The 22,632-nt window shown below is 35.3% G+C and overlaps 1 protein-coding gene across 3 annotated transcripts in view; it reads right to left on the reverse strand.

Moving 5' to 3' along the window:
• Positions 1-2,655: 2,655 nt before the first annotated feature.
• Positions 2,656-22,632, reverse strand: part of NCKAP1 (NCK associated protein 1) — a 115,460-nt gene continuing 95,483 nt past the window's right edge. For all 3 annotated transcript variants that reach the window (XM_055289939.2, XM_055289938.2, XM_055289937.2), the window contains 7 exons: positions 15,778-15,860; positions 15,244-15,324; positions 11,440-11,533; positions 9,573-9,689; positions 8,922-9,031; positions 4,585-4,674; positions 2,656-3,586 (listed from right to left, as the gene is read on the reverse strand). In XM_055289939.2, the coding sequence (XP_055145914.1) occupies positions 3,470-3,586; positions 4,585-4,674; positions 8,922-9,031; positions 9,573-9,689; positions 11,440-11,533; positions 15,244-15,324; positions 15,778-15,860 (692 nt within the window). In that variant the 3' untranslated portion in view covers positions 2,656-3,469. The remainder of the gene's footprint in view (positions 3,587-4,584; positions 4,675-8,921; positions 9,032-9,572; positions 9,690-11,439; positions 11,534-15,243; positions 15,325-15,777; positions 15,861-22,632) is intronic.

The following is a 22,632-nucleotide window of genomic DNA, read 5'->3' on the forward strand; positions in this document are numbered from 1 at the left end:
TAGGTTACAGTTCACTACCTTATAGAATTTGGGCTTCATTTAGAAGGCCTGATGGCGTACAACAGACTTTACATTTTCACATTAATGCAAGAGCCTATCAGTGAATTCATGTTCATTTCCTTTAACCAGCCTACATTAGATTTGATTTGTGAACTCTGGCTATATAAGCAAAGAAGAAAGCAAGCAAGCAAGTGATCAGAAGAGAAAAAGAGCTAGCTAGCCCATAAGGCTCCTAGAGGGAACTCGAGCACTCCTCATGACACAGATGACACACTTCTAACTTCTCAAACATGCCAAGTTTGTGCTTGCCTTCTGGGTCTTTGCCTTTATTATGCCTCCCCTCAGCCCACTTGTGGTTCCTTCTAATCCTTCACGTACCAGCTCAAATGTTTTCTCTTACACAGATGACATTTTCTAAAGTAGTTTCACCACTGCCTCCCCACATTATCCTGCATACTTTCCTGTCACTATCAGAAGTTTGCTCATGGCTGGGCGTGGTGGCTCATGCCTGTAATCTCAGCACTTTGGGAGGCTGAGGTGGGTGGATCACCCGAGGTCAGGAGTTCGAGACCAGCCTGGCCAACACGGTAAAACCCCATCTCTACTAAAAATACCAAAAATTAGCTGGGCATAGTGGCGGGCCCCTGTAATCTCAGCTACTCAGGAGGCTGAGATGGGAGAATTGCTTGAACCCAGGAGGCGGAGGTTGCAGTGAGCCGAGATCAGGCCATTGCCCATTTCCTGAGCAACAAGAGCAAAACTCCGTCTCGAAAAAAAAAAAAAAAAAAGGAAGAAGCTGGTTCGTTTATTGTATACCATCATTAAAATCCAAGCTCAACTATAAAAGGGTCACCTTTTTGCTCACCATTACATCCAGGCATCTAAAAATACTTGCTTAAATAAATGAATGAAAAAGTAGTAGAAAGGAAGCAATTTTACTTCTGAAAAATTATTCTAAAAAAATAACAGGTCAACTTTACCAAGATATAGATATACATTTATAATAATGAAAAGAAATTGTCTAAAAATCTATCCAATCTATCCAAATGAGTATTTTCTTTTTTTTTGAGACAGTCTCATTCTGTCACCCAGGCTGGAGTGCAGTGGTATGATCTCAGCTCACTGCAACCTCCTCCTTCCGGGTTCAAACAATTCTCCCACCTCAGCCTCCCATGTAGCCAGGATGATAGGTGTGCACCATCATACCTGGGTAATTTTTGTATTTTTAGTAGTGTCAGGGTTTTGCCATGTTGGCCAGGCTGGTGTCGAACTCCTGGCCTCAAGTGATCCAACCACCTTGGCCTCCCAAAGTGCTGAAATTATAGGCATGTGCCACTACATCTGGCCATGAAATTGTTAAATTAGTTATGGCATCTATAAAGGTATTAAAAAGAATATCAAAGACATTTTTTCTACTATTGGGTGAAATAAGCAGATTACAGGCCAGTATGTATGGTATGATCACATTAATGTAGAGAAAACAACAAAAATAGTATGTTGTTGTATAAGTTTAGAAGAAAATAAAAGAAAACAAACAAGAAACAGTACTTGTCAATTTACTTTTAACTTTTTCCTCCAAGTTACCTTTGCCACGCCTCCTCCCCCGCCTTTGCTGTATGAGAAAAAATTTGGACAAAAACAACTTCAGGTGGCTATGAAGGAGTGATTTTTTTCTCAGCCGAGCAGTGGTAGAGAATGCCTTATTTTCATCCTTATGCCCTTTCACATATGATTCCAAAGTGTACATATCTAAATGCCTACTTTACCTCTCAAGATATCACTGCCAACACAAGTTATTACCCCTCTAAGATCCTAATATTTCAAAACAAACAGCATTAAATCTTAGTTTTCACTGTTCACTGTGTAAACCAGACTATTCAGGTCTGAACTATGCCATTTTAAAATTTCCCTTTTTAAAAAATCTTTATGGAACAAGTACAATTTTTCGACAGATAGTGACAATTACTCCCTACTTTAAATATAGGCTGGACAAATCATACACAAAATAACAGTATAATCTTGTAGTACTTCAATTGCATTCTACTCTCTATGTTTGAAGAAAAACATTATAACTGAGTTCACAGCAGCTTTATCTTAACACAAGTTACCAGTGTATACATAAGAAGCTGTGAACAGAAGCTCTTTATGATATTCAGATACAAAGCTGTTGAGAAACAGTCTCAACAATGCCAATCAAAGAGCAAAACATCGGGTTAGTTTTCAAACTAAATGAGCTGCTTTGCCCTCCATGCCAACTATTAAGCAATCGGCCCTTTTATGTCTTTCCCATTCATTACTGACTAATGTAGCAGTTCTCAACATTCTCACTAGTCCCATGATCACTCAATTTTTTTCCCTATTCTTTTAAATAACTCTATTTGGTTACAGATAAAATGAGCAAGTTGACAGCATACAAGTTTTCTTTAAGTTCTTAATTTTTAAGAAGTACTGTGTAATTTTATTTTCTAATTTTGGTATTTTATTCAATAAAATATTTTTCAAAACATTTAAACAAACCATGTAATAGCTGACCTGGTATCGAATGCTGTACTTAGACATTCCTAAACCATTATTTTTTATATTTTAAACTAAGTTTAAACAAAAACTTTTTTATTATTGAAGAATATCCAAGGATCTTAAAGAAATCAATCGAAGTGTGATACAGTCTAGTGTTTATTTTATGTTATGGCAGGTACACTTGAATTTCAAAAATTTAAAACATATATAAAAAGTGGTTAGGGACTAACATTTGTATCAACAGTTGATAAATGTCTAAGATTGTTTATTATACAGCAGGGTACAATGGTAGTGCTAATGCCAACAGGGCACCATGGAAGTTAGTCTAAAAATTATCACTAGGCTTTATACAAGCAACAACATATGCTGCTGTTTTTAGAATTTTGGGAAATGATCTGCTTCTAATACTAAACAGTTCTTTAACATTTTTAAATGTTATACAGTGTTATAGTATTTAGTTTGGCAAATGTTTCAAAATAAAGTAGAAATGTATTCATAACATCACAGAAATGCACATCCAATTTTGTTTTCAGTAAGAACCATAGGTACAGATCAGAACTCTTCCCTATATGAAATAATTTACACACAGATGAATGCTATAATATCACTATCTAAAATAATCACTAAATACAATTCTTTTTCAGAAATAAACAAGCAAAGATTTTTTCATTATCAAATATCAAAAACATGTTGATAATGTATGTTTTTCAAATAAATGATACTTTAAAATTATAGGAATAATCTCAGTGAATTCTGTGAATGTGCAACCTAAATCAACCAAGTATACTGTAGTACAACCATATTAAGAAACCAGTGATCAGAAAATACAACCGTATGAAAGAAATTTATAATCCACAAAACTTTTTCAGGTCTTAAGGTAAAATAGTTCCACAGTCTACAGGTAAAACCAAGGCAACAAAAATGCGTGCTTGTCTTGAATAAGTAGGTAATTTTATGCAGAAGATGTAACACTTTGTTTGTAGACAGCATGGTATGCATTTCTCAGCAAGACATAAGGAAAACAAGATTCCAAAAGATCCATTGTAAGGAATGGGGATTCTTGTACAATCTGTAAAATTCAAAAAATGCATCAAAACAAGTTATTTATAACTTGTTTATAAACAAAAATTATAAGTTATTTATAATGGGAACGTTTATTGACAACCAGTAAGGCATAATTTCTACATTGTTCTTATTAGAAATAGACACATATTGTTTTCCTTTTACTTAATCTAAAATGTAAATGTGCCACAGTGAATGTATATCAAAATGTTTAAAAAGTGCTACTTTTCAATTAAATTTATTTAATCAACAGGAATATATTGAGCACTTTCATTTTCCTCACTGATATGCCAGAAATAAAAGACAATACAAAAATGTTTTTTTTTTTGTACCATCAACTCTACCTGGCAATCCAAGACTAAGCTTGGAAGCAAAACCAAACATAAGACCAACTATAATTAAATGGAAAGCTGTAAATTCTATAAGAATTCAAAACAGAAGACAGATTAATGTAGGCCAAAGTAATCAAGAAAGACTATCTGGAAAAAGATTTGAGCTGTGGGGTGTGCTAAGTCATTAGGATAAATCCGATTTCTGCAGATAAGGAAAATAACTCTAAGTGGGGAAAGAGCCACGTGGTAGAAACAAGCAAGAGCTGGTTCACAGACACTGCAGAGAGGGAAGTGACTAGGCACAGAGAATTACAGAAAATTATGAGAAATGGGCAGAACAGAGTTAGAATGTAGAAAACTCAGAAAACTGGAAGAGAGGTGACACCAATACACCAGAAAAATATAAGGCCTAAGTGTTTTCCAACAGGTTGAAAAACTGATCATAAAAGAATACCCATAGTTAATGCTAACCTTTGATTTTGTTATTTTCTGATATTACCGAAATGATAAAAAATGAGTGATGTCAGTCTTCTCTGCAAATTTTAGAAAGGTGTGGCTTACGTGAAGTGAACAAAAGGGATCAAAAAAAGTATTCAATGACTAAGATGACAAGAAAAGATTCTCAGGAATGACTGGAACTTTTTTATTGTTAGTAAAAATTAATGAGACTTACCATATCTAGCAGTAAATAAACTGATTCTCTATTTCTTGTTGTAGTTTTATCTGTCTCCTGGCCAATTTTCAGTAGACTGGAGGATGCAAGCTTAAAAGTATACATACACATAAAGTGAGTTTGTTAATAAAAGGTTCATCGGTTACTTATTTTAGCTATGCTTCAACTTCCAACACATTTCAATCATTCAGTGCTAAATATAAAATAATGAGCAATTAAATAATAAGATGAGCTTAGATACCCTACATTCAAGCAGTAATTTAGAGAGTAATTAAGGCACAAAGAGACACTAACATAATAAATGTAATCAAATATTCTTATTGGTCTTTAAAACTGATCTTCTCAGAACAAGTCTGCTTTTTAAAATGATTCAAATTATTTTCTCTTATCCCATCCCATTATCTATACTGACTGTATTTCTTAGTTCCCAAGGAAGAAGACAGTTCCACATTGGATCTGACTTCACAGAAACACTGTAAGATTACGACATTAAACCCTGAGTGAAGGAATTATTTGCAAATGGAAACACTTAAATTTTATTTTAATAGGCTTTCCTTGAAATAGATATTATTTTCCCCTCAAGTTAGCACTATATTTGAATTTGTAATTGAAAAATTATTTTTTATAAAAGCTGACAGGATTTATAACTGAAAAAGAAGTAAATATTCTAGAGTTCAGTATGCCACGGTATATCCTTCCTTTAAATAAAATATAGAAAAGGTTATATTAATAAAGAAAAGAAAGAACTACATTGACAGAGAAACTAAAAACCATGTTTCATGAGGCTACATTTAGCACTCCTCTCTTTTGGTAGTGAGTAGTATTTTTTAAATTATTATTATTATACTTTAGGTTTTAGGGTGCATGTGCACAATGTGCAGGTTTGTTACATATGTATCCATGTGCCATGTTGTTTTGTTGCACCCATTAACTCGTCATTTAGCATTAGGTATATCTCCTAATGCTGTCCCTCCCCCCTCCCCCATCCAACAACAGTCCCCGCAGTGTGATGTTCCCCTTCCTGTGTCCATGAGTTCTCATTGTTCAGTTCCCACCTATGAGTGAGAACATGCGGTGTTTGGTTTTTTGTCCTTGTGATAGTTTACTGAGAATGATGGTTTCCAGTTTCATCCACGTCCCTACAAAGGACATGAACTCATCATTTTTTATGGCTGCATAGTATTCCATGGTGTATATGTGCCACATTTTCTTAATCCAGTCTATCGTTGTTGGACATTTGGGTTGGTTCCAACTCTCTGCTATTGTGATTAGTGCCGCAATAAACATACGTGTGCATGTGTCTTTACAGCAGCACGATTTATAGTCCTTTGGGTATATACCCAGTAATGGGATGGCTGGGTCGAATGGTATTTCTAGTTCTAGATCCCTGAGGAATCGCCACACTGACTTCCACAATGGTTGAACTAGTTTACAGTCCCACCAACAGTGTAAAAGTGTTCCTATTTCTCCACATCCTCTCCAGCACCTGTTGTTTCCTGACTTTTGAATGATGGCCATTCTAACTGGTGTGAGATGGTATCTCACTGTGGTTTTGATTTGCATTTCTCTGATGGCCAGTGATGATGAGCATTTTTTCATATGTTTTTTGGCTGCATAAATGTCTTCTTTTGAGAAGTGTCTGTTCATGTCCTTCGCCCATTTTTCGATGGGGTTGTTTGTCTTAGGACCTGATGGATTCACAGCCGAATTCTAACAGAGGTACAAGGAGGAACTGGTACCATTCCTTCTGAAACTATTCCAATCGATAGAAAAAGAGGGAATCCTCCCTAACACATTTTATGAGGCCAGCATCGTCCTGATACCAAAGCCTGGCAGAGACATAACCAAAAAAGAGAATTTCAGACCAATATCCTTGATGAACATTGATGCAAAAATCCTCAATAAAATACTGGCAAACCGAATCCAGCAGCACATCAAAAAGCTTATACACCATGATGAAGTGGGCTTCATCCCTGGGATGCAAGGCTGGTTCAACATACGCAAATCAATAAATGTAATCCAGCATATAAACAGAACCAAAGACAAAAACCACATGATTATCTCAATAGATGCAGAAAAGGCCTTTGACAAAATTCAACAACCCTTCATACTAAAAACTCTCAATAAATTAGGCATTGATGGGACGTATCTCAAAATAATAACAGCTATCTATGACAAGCCCACAGGCAATATCATACTGAATGGGCAAAAACTGGAAGCATTCCCTTTTGAAAACTGGCACAAGACAGGGATGCCCTCTCTCACCACTCCTATTCAACATAGTGCTGGAAGTTCTGGCCAGGGCAATCAGGCAGGAGAAGGAAATAAAGGGTATTCAATTAGGAAAAGAGAAAGTCAAATTGTCCGTTTGCAGATGACATGATCGTGTATCTAGAAAACCCCACTGTCTCAGCCCAAAATCTCCTTAAGCTGATTAGCAACTTCAGCAAAGTCTCAGGATACAAAATCAATGTACAAAAGTCACAAGCATTCTTGTACACCAATCACAGACAAACAGAGATCCAAATCATGAGTGAACTCCCATTCACAATTGCTTCAAAGAGAATAAAATACCTAGGAATCCAACTTACAAGGGATGTGAAGGACCTCTTCAAGGAGAACTACAAACCACTGCTCAATGAAATAAAAGAGGATACAAACAAATGGAAGAACATTCCATGCTCATAAGTTGGAAGAATCAATATCGTGAAAATGGCCATACTGCCCAAGGTAATTTCTAGATTCAATGCCATCCCCATCAAGCCACCAATGACTTTCTTCACAGTATTGGAAAAAACTACTTTATTTTTTTTTATAATAAGCAATAATAAATAGCTCAGTTCAGGGAAATTATTCACAAATTAGAAAACTATATTCAAGGAATATATTCTTTTGATACTTGGTCAGTATTATCATCTTAGTTTTTCTTTTTCTTTTTTATTATTATACTTTAGGTTTTAGGGTACATGTGCACAATGTGCAGGTTTGTTACATATGTATCCATGTGCCATGTTGTTTTGCTGCACCCATTAACTCGTCATTTAGCATTAGGTATATCTCCTAATGCTGTCCCTCCCCCCTCCCCCCATCCCACAACAGTCCCCGGAGTGTGATGTTCCCCTTCCTGTGTCCATGAGTTCTCACTGTTCAATTCCCACTTATAAGTGAGAACATGCGGTGGGAAAAAACTACTTTAAAGTTCATATGGAACCAAAAAAGAGCCCGCATCGCCAAGTCAATCCTAAGCCAAAAGAAGAAAGCTGGAGGCATCATGCTACCTGACTTCAAACTATACTACAAGGCTACAGTAACCAAAACAGCATGGTACTGGTACCACAACAGAGACATAGATCAATGGAACAGAACAGAGCCCTCAGAAATAATGCCGCATATCTACAACTATCTGATCTTTGACAAACCTGATAAAAACAAGAAATGGGGAAAAGATTCCCTATTTAATAAATGGTGCTGGGAAAACTGGCTAGCCGTATGTAGAAAGCTGAAACTGGATCCCTTCCTTACACCTTATACAAAAATTAATTCAAGATGGATTAAAGACTTAAATGTTAGACCTAAAACCATTAAAATCCTACAAGAAAACCTAGGCAATACCATTCAGGACATAGGCGTGGGCAAGGACTTCAGGTCTAAAACACCAAAAGCAATGGCAACAAAAGCCAAAATTGACAAATGGGATCTAATTAAACTAAAGAGCTTCTGCACCGCAAAGGAAACTACCATCAGAGTGAACAGACAACCTACAGAATGGGAGAAAATTTTTGCAACCTACTCATCTGACAAAGGGCTAATATCCAGAATCTACAATGAACTCAAACAAATTTACAAGAGTAGTATTTTTAATGATGAATTTATCACCATTAATGGTCTTTCTCCAAAGAAATGGAAAAAAGTAAAATATGTCTTTTTAGAGGGAATAGCCTCTCTCTTGGCCTCAATTTTCCTTTGTTTTTTTCTCTTTCAATCCTAGGAAAATTTCTAGGGCAGTCCAAACATCAGCTTAGGGAAAAAAGGTCATACTGCAGAGCTCTAGAGTTGGGAAAGAGACTTCCGAGTCTAAGGGAAATAACGGACTGCCCCTTGATTTTAATGCCCCACCTTCACCTGTTTCTCCCTCCAAAAAAAGAAAATAAATAAACAAATAAAAATAAAGGGAGACTGAAATTCATATACCTGAGAAAATAATTTGAAAACAAAATGCCATTAGAGGACACTAAATAAAATGTAAAAATAAAGAGAATTTATTCTTACATTTCATAGTTGTGAATTTTAGTTTTCTTTATAAAATGTGATGAGTTTTGTTATTTGGTTATACATACCGCCAGAAATTCTTTAAGACGGTCTTCAATGCTTCCTTTGTGAATTGTAAACAAAGCTGCAGCAATCTGGTTGATGGCTTTGGCCAAGCAATGTATGTTGTTGCAATGCCCTGAGAAAATGCAAATAGGGTTGTGTAGACCCCAAAATAGGAAATAATACACAGAAGGCAAATCTTTAATGACTTCACAACCTGCATAAATAGTGGCATAATTAAGAGTAGAGTTGGGACATGACCAGACTTGCTCTCCTTTGACTTTCATGAATACTGATGTTTTTAAAACTAGTGTTAACAGGAGAGTAACAAACGATTGTGTATATGTTAAACAGGCAAACACTTCTGAAAACATCTAAAAGAAATCACACATCACTTTTATAGTAGCTCGGAAACAAAAAGGAAGTGCTTAGCTGCTTTACAACATTTTATCATTCAATCCTTAAAATAATCCTATGAGTTGGATACTCCCTCACCGAAGCACACATGAGCTTACTTACACACATTCCATATATCAGGAAACTGCAGTTTAGGAAAAGGGAAACAGACTACCCCATGTTCCACTGCCAGTTAGTGGCAGAACTTAACTCATATTTTATTATAAAATACCAAAACCCATGATTTTTCCATTGCCAAAACAATTTTAAACCACTATTACCTTCTATAGCAGGGCTGTACTGAGACATCACATTACTGGCCAGTGTTGGCAAAGAAACTGCCACAAACACCATGAGAAGGCAGGCAATTTTATACTCTTCTTCTGGACTAATGTTTTCTAAGGGACAAAAATTAAGAATAAAATCAAGGTATTTCTTCAAGATTAGTTAAGATTTGATAATCTAAACTAAACAGATTTTTATTTTAAAAATGGTTTACTTTTTTTTTGAAATAGTAAAATTAGCATTCTATAGAATTGGTCACAATTTTGTTATAAAAATGAAGTAGAAACAGTTTATATTACAATTGACTATTATCAACTACTTAGGCATATTTCAAGGACGTCTGACAAAACAGTAAGGTAAGATTTTATTTATCTTAATTGTAAGATTATAGAACAAAAAATACAGTTAGGATAACTGCAATCCTACAATTTCCTAATTGAAAACTAATGAGGAATTATTACTTTATGAGACAGTTCTATTAACAATTTAGAAAATTTATCTATTATTCTGCAAAATCACCAAAAAAATCTTACTTTTTGAAAGAGATATGAATATAATTTGAAATTTACTATTTAAAAGGCATAAATGTGGAAAGTGGAATGGATTTTCAACCTCTCTATTTTAGAAGACAGAAGAAACTAGTCATGAATAAAAATATCTAGCATTGCTCTAAAGCTTTCAAGACATAACCCTTTCTAAAACAGTTATTGTGATATGTACTCAAATTGTGGGTTAGGCTACTAATCACCATTAGATATAATTAAGAATTGAATGTAAGAAAAAAGCTGCAATATGTTTTGAAGATTTGATTGACTACAAAAAATACAGCTGTAGCAAATCAAGTAATAATTATAATTATCCATGTGACTAAATGTAATATACTGTATGAATGAGGAAACAAAAAACATTGTTAAATGAAAAAAAAAAAAAAAACTGATGAACTCAAACACCATGCTGCTGCCTCAAGGGGACAGAAGGGGCATTTCAGTAGTAGAAACAGATGAAATGCTGTATTTACTTTGTAGACAAATCAAGAAATATCTACAGGATTCTGAGTACTGCATTTCTAAGGGCTGGTCTTAAAAATTTCTAAATGTTTTATATAACACTGTACAAACTCCTGATGGTAAATAACTCTAGTCCAATAAAAACAGAATACCCTTTTCTAGATCTCAATTTTTTGCTATCTACTGGACCATCTCCCATCAGCATACAAATGCTGTAATCTCCTCCATCTTAAAAAATCCTTCTCTTGACTTTGCTCTTGCCTCCAGCTGCTGAGATTTTATTTCTTTGCTCCCCTTTACAGTAGAACTCTTTGAGAGAGTTGTCTTATAGTTATCTCCAAATCCTTTTCCTCCTCTTCTCCCTTAATCTCCCTTACTCACTAATCAGCCTTTTGCCCATAAAACCTCACTGACAGTGATCTTGTCAGTACCACCAATTAACTCTACATAGCTCATCATTTCCTTTCTATCTTCCTGGAAGCTACTCTTTCCTGGTTTTTCTTCTACTTCATTGGTCCTTTCTTCTCAATTTCTCTAAATTTCTTTTTTGGTGGTTTTTCCTTTTCTCCCTGAGCTCTTAAATCTTAGAATGGCTCAAGGCTCAGACCTGGATCCTCTTCACTGCTGCATCTATACACACTAAATGGCCCAGTAATCTCATCCAATCTTAAGTTCCAGAAGCGGGATGTTTGTGTTTTATGCACTGATATAGTCCAAGTACCAGCAATAACAATAACAAATTTAAAAAGCTGAACACAAAGCAGGCATTTGAATATATGGTTAAATATCATACCTATACCTATGCTGCCCTGGTAACTTTAACTAAGAGTATTAAATATTTACTAATGCATTTTACCCGATTTTTGTGAAGAAAGAGCTACGACCAATGCAGGATCAATCTCACAAGGTAATCCGGCAGCTGATGATAACTCATACACATTCATTGCAACCTGATAAAAACAAAAGAATTATAGAGCAATAAACAGTCTAACAAATTTCTGAGAAAGCTCACTGTTTATTAGTGTCTGCCTAGAAGAACACCAGAGAATTTAGGAAACTTGGCTGAAGCAGAAACTACAGCATAACTAAGTATACTGAACAACTGATTCAGTGTAGGTTGAATACTGTGAGGTGTTGCTGGTTCTAACTACATACTGCTAGGCCAAACAAAACTTGTATACTTTCTGTGGCACATTTCAACAGGATAATTCTAAAGTTATCACTTTGCTTGGAAGCATGAATATAAAATATCAAGTCAGAAAAGATGAATAAATGAAGAAAGTGAATCAATATTACTAGACCTGTGTTTATGTCCATAGTAGTTTAATGAAAAATTATAGTGGTTCAATGTCTAATCATATCGTATCTATAAATATAGCAAATTACTTATAATAGGTTTTTTAAGGAGTATTCATTTAAAAATCTGATAAGGGAATTTCTAATAACGAAAGTAATGTTTCTGTATCACACATAGATTTCAAATATTCAAGGCATTCTGACTGCTCAATAACCTCAGAAGAAAACTATCTATATAACTGGTTACCTCTGATATTGTGACAAAAAACCTTAGTATAAAATATGAAGTAAAATAGTATAGCTTAGAAAAACTGGGAACATGGCAGGGATTAAGTTCTAGATTAAAATGTTTGTAATCTATTACTCACTTCACACACAAAAATTAACTCAAAATGAATCATAAACCTAAATGTAAGAGCTAAAACTGTAAAATGCTTAGAAAAAAATACAGGCACAAATCATCATGACACTGCATTAGGCAATGGTTTCTTAGATTGACACCAAAAGCACAAACAAACCCCCAAAAACAGATAAAATGGACTTCATTAAAACTAAAAGACACCATCAACCTATATAGAATTAGAGAAAAGATTTGCAAATCATGAATCTGTTAATGGACTTGTATCCAAAGTATATGAAGAACTCACAAATAGAAAAAGACAACCCAATTTAAAATGTCAAAGGCTTTGAATAGTAATTTCTCCAAAGAAGATATAGCAATAACCAGTAAACATGAAAACATGTTCAACATAATTTGCCATCAGGAAAATGCAAATATAAACAATGAAATGCCACTTCACACTCACTAGATGGCTATGATTAAGAACACAGACAATTACAAGTATTAGCGAAGATGCAGAAAAAGTGAAACCCTCATACAATGCTGGTAGGAATGCAAAATGACACACCCAGTTTGAAAACAGTTTAGCAGTTCCTCAAAAGGCTAAACATACAGTTTTCATATGACCCAGCAATTCTCTCCTGGTATATACTCAAGAGAAATAATACACGTTCACACATAAAAACACGGATGTTCACAGTAGCAGTGTTTCTAATAGCTAAGAAGTGAAAACAACCCAGATGTCCATCAATTGATGTGAATAAACAAAATGTTGTATATCCATACAATGAAACATTATTCAGCAGAAGTGGAATGGGGAGTGACTGCTAATGGGTACAAGGCTTCTTTTTGGGGATGATGAAAATGTTCTAAAATTGACTGTGGTGATGGTTGAAAAACTCTGTCACTACACTAAAAACCACTGAATTGTGCATTATAAATGAGTAAATTTTCTGATAGGTGAGTTATAACTCAATAAAGCTGTTTAAAAACTTTTTTTTTTTTTAAAGTTAAGTTCTATTGAAAGTTTGCTGGAAACTAAACATGATTATGTCAGGTGAAAATTGAATGGTTGCTCAGAATATTAATTAGAATTCTTATAATTCTGCACATCAGTGTCTTCTCAAGAACTGATTAGTTTTGTCTCCTTAACTTTATTTTTTCTGTAGTGTTTCCACTTAGGAAATCATTTTGAGCTATTTGTACATAGTTTTCAATCACAGAATCACAAGACAATCACTGATCTCAAATGTTTATTCTGTACAAAACACTGTAAGAGAAACAATAGCAACAACACCAAAAAAACAAAGTCTGGGTCTTCAAGATATATACCATTTGGTATAAATATAAGTAGAAAAATATAATTATAATACAAGGCAGATTATATTCAGCTCCACAGGAGATAAACAAGTTCTCTGATAACACTAAGAAAAAAGTTCTTTATCACTGGAGAATCTAGGAATGGTTCTTAGAAAATGGCAATTGAATCAGGCCTTAAAATACAGGCAGGATTTCAAAAGGCAGAAAGAAAAAAGGTTGGTATTTTCAAGTAGAATAAATTAGAAGGTAAAACAGATAGATGTGAGAATGCAACAGAAAGATCTAGTTAGCTCACAGAATACCATATAAAAAGAGGGGCAGAGTAAGAAACAGACTGAGAGAAGGAAGAAAGAAGTGGTAGAAGATAAGCCTCAAAAAGTTTGAGTGGCTCCTGTTGCCCAGGCTGGAGTGCAATGGCACAATCTCAGCTCACCACAGCCTCCTCCTGGGTTCAAGAGATTCTCCTGCCTCAGCCTCCCGAGTAGCTGGGATTACAGGCATGCACTGCCATGCCCGGCTAATTTTGTATTTTTAGTAGAGATGGGGTTTCTTCATGTTGGTCGGGCTGGTCTCGAACTCCTGACCTCAGGTGATCCACCCACCTTGCTCAAGTGATCCGCCCACCTCGGCCCCCCAAAGTGCTGGGATTAGAGTCTTGAGCCACCACGCCCAGCCTGAATGGTACCAATTTTAGAAGAGTCTTGGTGTCGTACAAAGGAGTTTAGATACTATTTTTTTCACTCGGTGTTTTTCAAGATATGTGAAACAGAAACAGTCTCTCTAAGAAATGTGTCGGCTTAGAAAACACAAATGTGAGCCCTGATATAACACTTACTAGATGTATAACCACTGGTCAATCATTACTAGGATTAGATCAATAGTTGGATTTCATGGCTCAATAGATTTTCAAAACAAAAACTGTAAGCTCACAGAAGGCTACCAACCTGCTGTTTTATATATATATTACATATAATAGAATACTAAAAATCTTAAAATTACAGCCTACAATTACATCCTTTTGTAAGAAATGACTTAACATCTATTTTAAACTTATTGAATTTCATTGTATTTAGAACGACTATTATTTCATTGCCTCATCTTTCTTTTTTTTGAGACGCAGTCTCACTCTGTTGCCCAGGCGGGAGTGCAGTGGCAAGGTCTCGGCTCGTTACAAGCTCTGCCTCCCAGGTTCACAGCATTCTCCTGTCTCAGCCTCCCGAGTAGCTGGGACTACAGGCGCCCGCCACCACGCCCGGCTAATTTTTTTTTTTTTTTGTATTTCTAGTAGAGATGGGGTTTCACCGTGTTAGCCAGGATGGTCTCGATCTCCTGACCTCATGATCTGCCGGCCTTGGCCTCCCAAAGTGCTGGGATTACAAGCGTGAGCCACCGTGCCTGGCCACCTCATCTTTCTTAATTTTCTTTATCACCATGTATAAACAGCTACCCATTTAAGGAAAAAAAATCTATTTTTAGTCAATTTTGCATTGCTATAGGTGATCAAAGAAGACTGACTTTCAAAATGCCTAGGTAGTATTTTGGTGCTGAGCTCTCAAAGATTCAATTACAAAGGCAAGCATGCTAACTAACCACTCTAAAACAGAAACTTTATAGTAGTTTAGGATTTATTACATTTTATTGCATATGTAATTTAAATATTTCACTTTAGAGACTGTAAACCCCAACTATAAATGATATTATTACCTTCATATCGGTTTCCCTTGGAATGTGATCCTTAAAATCTTCAATTGAACTTACAAGAAAAGGAATATGGTAGGATAAGACCTAGGCAGGATAACAAATAAGAATACAGAATTATTTTTCAATGGCAACCCCTAAACTTACAAAATATTACCAATTGATTAATTTTAGTTTTCATAAAAATTATTGTACTTTATCTACTTTCAGTGATTTTTCAAAAATTTCAAGACATATGAAAATTAAATGCATTCAAAATTATTCAATTAAAGCCAGTATAGTCAAAATTGAAAATACTGATAATGAAGAGCACTGAAAAAGTAGTGCAATAACCACGCAAGTTATACTCTCCAAGTAGCAGTACCAAAACAAAAAATGAGCTTAAATAACTAATTTTATGTATGTTATTTTCTGTAACTACTAAAACTGGAATTTTAATTATATCATTGCTAAGTATGAATCTGAAACGTAACTTTAAATTTCTGAGAAATTAAAAGGGATTGTTTGGATACTGAGTATCTACTTCTAATGGTTTCTTACATCTCTAAGTGCTTCTTGTGCCAATGATCGGAAGGATAAAATTACACCAATTATTGTCATCCTCTTCAAGACACTGTCAACAGCTAAATTCAAAGAAACAGAAGGAGAAGAGAATAAAAAAGTGTGAACTGGATTCTTTCTTAACCTTGGAAAAAAAATCTAAATTTATTAAAGTAATAAAATTCCCATGATAAAAGGCACAATTAACAGTAATTTGATTACAATAATGATTAAAGAGAGAAAGATATTGATAGCTGATATTTAAACTGGTTAAACTTTTAAGTAACTATAGTTTCCATCAAATGGAGTACACTGTGTTCTTTTAAATGGGTTAGATGGTTCACAAGTAGCTAACTATAAATTATATTTATAATATAACTTTATATAAATTATATTTATAATATAACTTTATATAAATTATATTACTACCTTCTGAAACCCTATTTCAGAAAAGGTAGGGGCAGAAAGAAGGGAAGAGAGACTAGGTGAGAAAGAAGCTGATCAGAGTGAACAGGAGTTAAATCCTCAAGCGGCCCAGGAACTCAGCAGTGCTAAATTCTTAAATTGTTAAGGTCTTGAGTTAAGAAACAAAAAATGCCTGCTGAGAACACAAGCAGTTTTGGCAGGACCAGTTTGCTGAAGCTGAACAGATCTGATCACTTACATATTGGTTAGAGAGCATTATTCTAAAAATTGTTAATAGATTTTCAAGGCTGAGCATGGTGGTTCACATCTGTAATCCTAGCATTTTAGGAGGCTGAGCCGGGAAGACTGCTTGAGCCCAGGAGTTCACAAGCAGCCTGGGCAACATAGCAAGACCCTGTCTCTACAAAAAATAAAAAAAATCAGTCGGGTGTGGGGGCATGAGCCTGTGGTCCTAGTACTCGGGAGGCTAAGATGGGAGGAGCCTTTGAGTTCAGGAATTAGAGGTTGCAGTGATCATGCCACTGCACATCAGCCTGGGTAAAGGAGCAAGACCCCATCTCTAAAAAAAAATAAAACTCTGTTAACAAAGTACGATTGGAAGGGTCAATATGATGGTTCAATACCTTCACATTTTATAAAGCCAAAACAAACATTTATTGCATGCCATATACAAAGGCTTACACTGTGTAGTAAAAGAAGAAATATAAACAGAATAATGATCTAGACCTCAAATAGCAGACAATCTAAATGGGCTGTCATGAAAACTAAGAAATATAATTCCATTTATGTAAACTAAAAAAGATATATATACAGACCTATATTTGTATATACATAACAAATTTCTGGAAAGAGATGTATATACTACAGTAACTGTTAAAGTTACTAGTTGAGGAGTAGGAATAGAGAGAAGTGTCTACCTTCTGTGTAGCTTGTTTAAACTTTGACCATAGCATCTTTTACTAAACCATACAAATAGGCCTAATATAAGCCAAATATGAATTAAAAGTCATGTTAACAAAATGATGTAAGGCGCAAATTTATTAAAAATTCCATGTGAGCAGGAACTACTCTTAATCTTTTCATCTACCTGTAGCACTCAGCACAGCGTCCGATACTCAGATGACCAGCAGATATTCAATTAAATGGTAATTCAAGATGAGACTAGGTCGGGTGGCTGAGGCGGGTGAATCATTTGAGGTCAGGAGTTGAAGACCAGCCTGGGCAACATGGTGAAACCCCGACCCTACTAAACATCCAAAAATTAGCCAAGCCTGGTGGCACGTGCTTGTAGTCCCAGCTACTCGGGAGACTGAGGCAGAAGAATCGCTTGAACCCAGGAGGCAGAGGCTGCGGTGAGCCAAGACTGCCCTGCCCCACTGCATTCCAGCCTGGGCGACAGAGTGAGATGCCACCTCAAAAGAAAAAAAGAGAGAGAGACTAGGAAATTGCTACTACCCAGAGAAGAAATGATAGTGAAAGAAAAGATTTCTCTGAGAAATGTTATCCAAGTTGGGCATAAAGGGGGATTAGGAAGAAAAAAGCCTTCCAGTCCAGAAAATAAAGCAGTAACAAATTCAGAAAAAGGAATGACAGAGAATAAAGTGAAGAATCAGAGAAGATTCAGTGTGATATAGCCATATATTTTCCAAAGTATGTTACCCAGAAATTAATCAAGTTCTCAAAGACTATACCCTACAACTTCATCTTGAATGTGTACAATAATGACACATTAAAAGTTCTAAGATACTTCACAGTAAGAAACACTGCTTAATGTATTGTGTAATGGATTATTTGCCAAACCATTTGACCACTGGCACTTCCCTTCACCCCACATAACATCCACTAACTTCCTAAGGAACTAACTCTAGAACAGAGGCTATGTGGGTCTTGGACCAGGCAAACAAATAGGTAGTGGGGGACAGGAAGAGAAGTAATGCTGGTCAATTATTTCATTAATCCAAATAATAGCTTTTGAATGTCATGCTAAGGAGTTTATATTGTATCCTTCAAGCAATGAGGGTGTTGTTCAGGGTTTTCAAAATATGAAGAGTTATATGAAAAGAATTCTGTTTAGAAATGACTCTTCCCATTTTAAAAATAATGACCTAAATAAAAAAAAAATTAATGTAGTATAGGGCCAAACAATGTATACCTTTGGACCAAATGTGACATACCAATTTGTAAACTCTCATCTATAAGACATAGCTACTGCACACGGAATATGAGGAGTGAAAGAATCAGAGAGGATGCCCAAGTTTTCCAGTGTGAGTCACTGGATAGATGGTGAGAGAGGTAACAAAATAGTCAATAAAGAAAACATCAGGTTTTTTCCCCCCACCTATTTATACCTGCCATGGAAGAGATACTTCTCATTCCAGGGACATTGTGAAAAACCTGTGGGTCATATAGCTGAAAATATTTAACACAATGTTTCTAAACTTTTGTATGATTTCAAATGACCCCGAGGACTTGTTAAAACACAGACTGCTGGGCCTCAGCCCCAGAGATCTGAGTCAGCAGGTCTGAGGTGGGGCCCAATAATTTACATGCTTAACAAATGCCCAGGTGGTGCTGTTACATGGTTATACTTTGAGAAGCCCCGGTCAAACTAGTACTTGGTATTAAACATCTGGAGATCAACAGAAGAGAGTTAAGGCTGAAGATAAATATTGGATAAGGGAAGAGAAAATTTGGGATAAAATTTTTCCAATAGGATTGCAGAGTAAAAATGGAAGAGTAAGATATCACAAACTGACACTACGTAAAAGATGAACCTGCAAAAACGAGGAAGAGTAGAGATAAAAGTATTGGCAAATAAAGAAAATAAAGCTTTAATAAAAAGGAGAATAAAAGAGATAAACACTACAGAGAAATAAACAGAATGACAGTTGAGGAAAAAGCACCAAATCTTGCAAATGAGTAGTCACCAAACTTTCAGAAAGGTTTCAAGAAAGTGGACATATTACAGCATACCAAGAGTGGACAGCTGGGACGATCAAACAGTGCATACAAACTAGTCAAAAAGTTTCAAAGTAAGACAGGTGGTAAGATGAAAAAGAGGCCAGTTTAACAACAGACTTAAAAAGTGTTATTTCACAAGCAGTACTTGGCTTTCAGGGTGCAGACTTTCTAGGGATCAGGAAAACTGCTTTGTGGGAATGAATGTAGCAAAAACTCAAGGGTATGGCAGCATAAGGGAGAATGCACTAACCAAATTTCATAGTCCAGAATGGATAAAATACATAAAGCCAGGAATAGGTGATCAGGAAAGCTGAGAGGCACAAAAGTTTCAATGAGCTAGAACAAGGAGTTCAATCGGTGCAAAGGAATGGGAGAGCTAGAAGACACGGCTATGATCTGAGAGTTGAATTTCAAAGTTCAAGATTTTTACTGGTGGAACAATTTCAAGAAATAATAACATCTAAAGTACTGCTAAAGTAAAGATCTTCAGAGGCAACTTACAGGTTTGTAGACGATGGCAGAAAGGTATAAGTGAATAGAATGAGTTTTCAAAAGAAAAAATTGCTGTAGGAAAACTAGAAATATTTTTAGTCTGGAATCAGGGAGTCAGTAAAGCGATGAACCTAGTCCCAGGAAACAGAATGTCAGAGAATAAAAAAATATGAAAGAGACATAAGGAGATTTGCCCAAGTCACACAGAAGTCTTAAAATGGATAATAAGGCCAGGCACGGTGGCTCACGCCTGTAATCCCAACACTCTAGGAGGTTGAGGTGGGTGGATCACTTGAGGTCAGGAGTTCGAGACCAGCCTGGACAACACTGTGAAACCCCATCACTAAAAATACAAAAATTAGCTGAGTGTGGTAGTGCATGCCTGTAGTCCTAGTTACTTGGGAGGCTGATGCAGGAGAATTGGTTGAACCAGGAGGTGGAGGTTGCAGTGAGCTGAGGTTGTGTCATTACACTCCAGCCTGGGTGCCAGAGCAAGGCTCCGTCTCAAAAAATTAAAAAATAAAGATAGATAAAATAAAATGAAAATAAAGTAATAAATTCCAGATTGCCTCCCAATTCAGACCTACTTTTAATGAATCATAATGCTTTATCTTTTAAAAAGAATGTGCTTGTTGACTGTGAAAAACTCCTTCAAAAACACATTGACTTCTGGATATGGACATGGGGAGAAGGAAGCACAAAAATAAAAAAAAAAAAGAGAATGTTTTGGAAAACAGTTCAATTGCTGAAAAAATAGTTCTCTCTACTCTCCTAAATGAGTCACTCTCAAGTGAATCTTTTCTTTTTCCAAATTATAGAAAAGACTTAATAAATTATATTTAAAGACAAATTTGATATATATGGGTCATTAATATTCAACAATTTAGATTTTGGTTTTGGCCAATTCCAAAATGGCCAATGAGTTAGAGGTAATGAGTCACCACAACTATTATACACAAAATTCAAGTAAGCAGAATCTTGACAAACGACTATGAATTTTATTTTGAAAACTTACAAATTGTGTTTGGAATTTTACCAAATTCTATTGTTTCAATTCCACAAATGAGAGTTAAATAAAGTATTGAACACTGCAGTGGATTATTTGCTTCTAACTAGATGGTACAGTCAAAAGATTGTTAGTAGGAAAGTAAATAGGGTTAAGGCCAATGGGGTTGTCAAATGAGTATTTAAAAATGGGAGAAAACATGAAAAAAACAAAAATAATAAGAATAAAGGAGTAGAAAATATAAGTAGCTAGTAAACCAATGTACAATAACAAAGATGAGGAGAGTTTTAAAAAGTAATTTCCTACTTATTCGTACTCCTCCCTATAATGCTACCAAGTCTATTTTTTTTTGTTTTTTAAAGTATCATATAATAAAAATGACCTTTTCTTTTCCTTTTGGTATACAGCTCCATTTTTTTTTCTTTGAAATAGAGTTTTGCTCTTGTCGCCCAGGCTGTAGTGCAATGGTGCTATCTCAGCTGACTACAACCTCCATCTCCTGGGTTCAAGCAATTCTCCTACCTCAGCCTCCCGAGTAGCTTGGATTATAAGCATGTGCCACCATGCCTGGCTAATTTTTGTATTTTTAGTAGAGACAGGGTTTTAACATGTTGGCCAGGCTGGTCTGGAATTCCTGATCTTAAGTGATCTGCCTGCCTTGGCTCCCAGTGTGCTGGGATTACACGCCTGGGCCACCGCACCCAGCCCCAAATGTTATCATGTACAGATTTGTGTTACCACTATGTAACACATAGTGATATGTGTCGTATGACACATATGATAGGTTTGTATCACCACTACGGTGAACAGTTTCATCACCCTAAAAATCTCCCTCATTGCTTTCCCTTTATAGTCCTGGCAACCACGGATCTGTCCTATAAGGTAATCTTTAATTCTTATTCAATAAGAATTAAGTAAGTTTTACAGGATAAAATAGCCTAATAAAGTGATTCTCTACAGCATTTAAGAGAAAAATGTCAAATGTGAAGTATGTTAAATACATGTATGGCTTTAGTTTTCTTCTGGATTATTTTTTGTTTAGGAACATAAACTTGTTCTCTGGCTTTCTCAAATACAAAGAATATTTTATTAGGGATTTCATTTTTCTTTTTAGTGTTGAGAAGGCTTTTAAATTAATCAAGAAGTATGACTTTAAAATAATTTTTCATTATAACTTTAACAGTTCAAGTAAAAAAAGCAAAAGAAAATAACATTAGATAAAGTATATCTAAAACAGTTATCTGGCTGAACACCCTTTAATACTTAAGATTCACTGTTATTTCACAATATACCTCCCACAAAGGATCAATGTCAAGAAGACACTACATTTTTTTTTTAAAGTTGTAGGTTCAGGTTTTCATCAATCTTAGATAAGAACAAAAAGAAACAAATTACTGATCACTTAACAACATGGATGAATAAATCTCAAAAACATTATGCTAAGTGAAAGAAGCCAGACACAAATTTAATCTATAGTGACAGAAATAAGATCAGTGGTTGTTTGGCCTGGAGCCAGAGACTGGGGTAGGAGACCAACTACAAAGAGATAGCAAACAATTTTTCAAACTGATGGAACTGTTCTATATCTAGACTGTGGCAATGGTTATATGAATGTATCCATCTGTCAAAATCCAAAATATCGTTTGCTTAAATGGTACATTTTATTGTATGTAACTTATACGTATAAAGTTGATTTTCAGAAAGTTAATAGGCTCAGAAACGAATCCTTTTAGTCTAAATTAATGTAGATTTACTGTATTAAATTTAACGGGTTCAAAACCAAATTGATACTGGTAATATTCATGAACTAGCAACACATAGTAGACTAAGAGTATGGTTAAGAAAAATTGTGAAACAGATAAGCCACACACACACTTACATGATCCTTTGGCTGCAAAAATGTTCTCGTTCTCTTCATAAGCTAAAGAGTACTTTTCATAATTTACTACTTGTATTTATGTTACAAATTT

The sequence above is a fragment of the Symphalangus syndactylus genome, chromosome 8 (genome assembly GCF_028878055.3).
Source record: "Symphalangus syndactylus isolate Jambi chromosome 8, NHGRI_mSymSyn1-v2.1_pri, whole genome shotgun sequence".
Lineage (NCBI taxonomy): Eukaryota > Metazoa > Chordata > Mammalia > Primates > Hylobatidae > Symphalangus > Symphalangus syndactylus.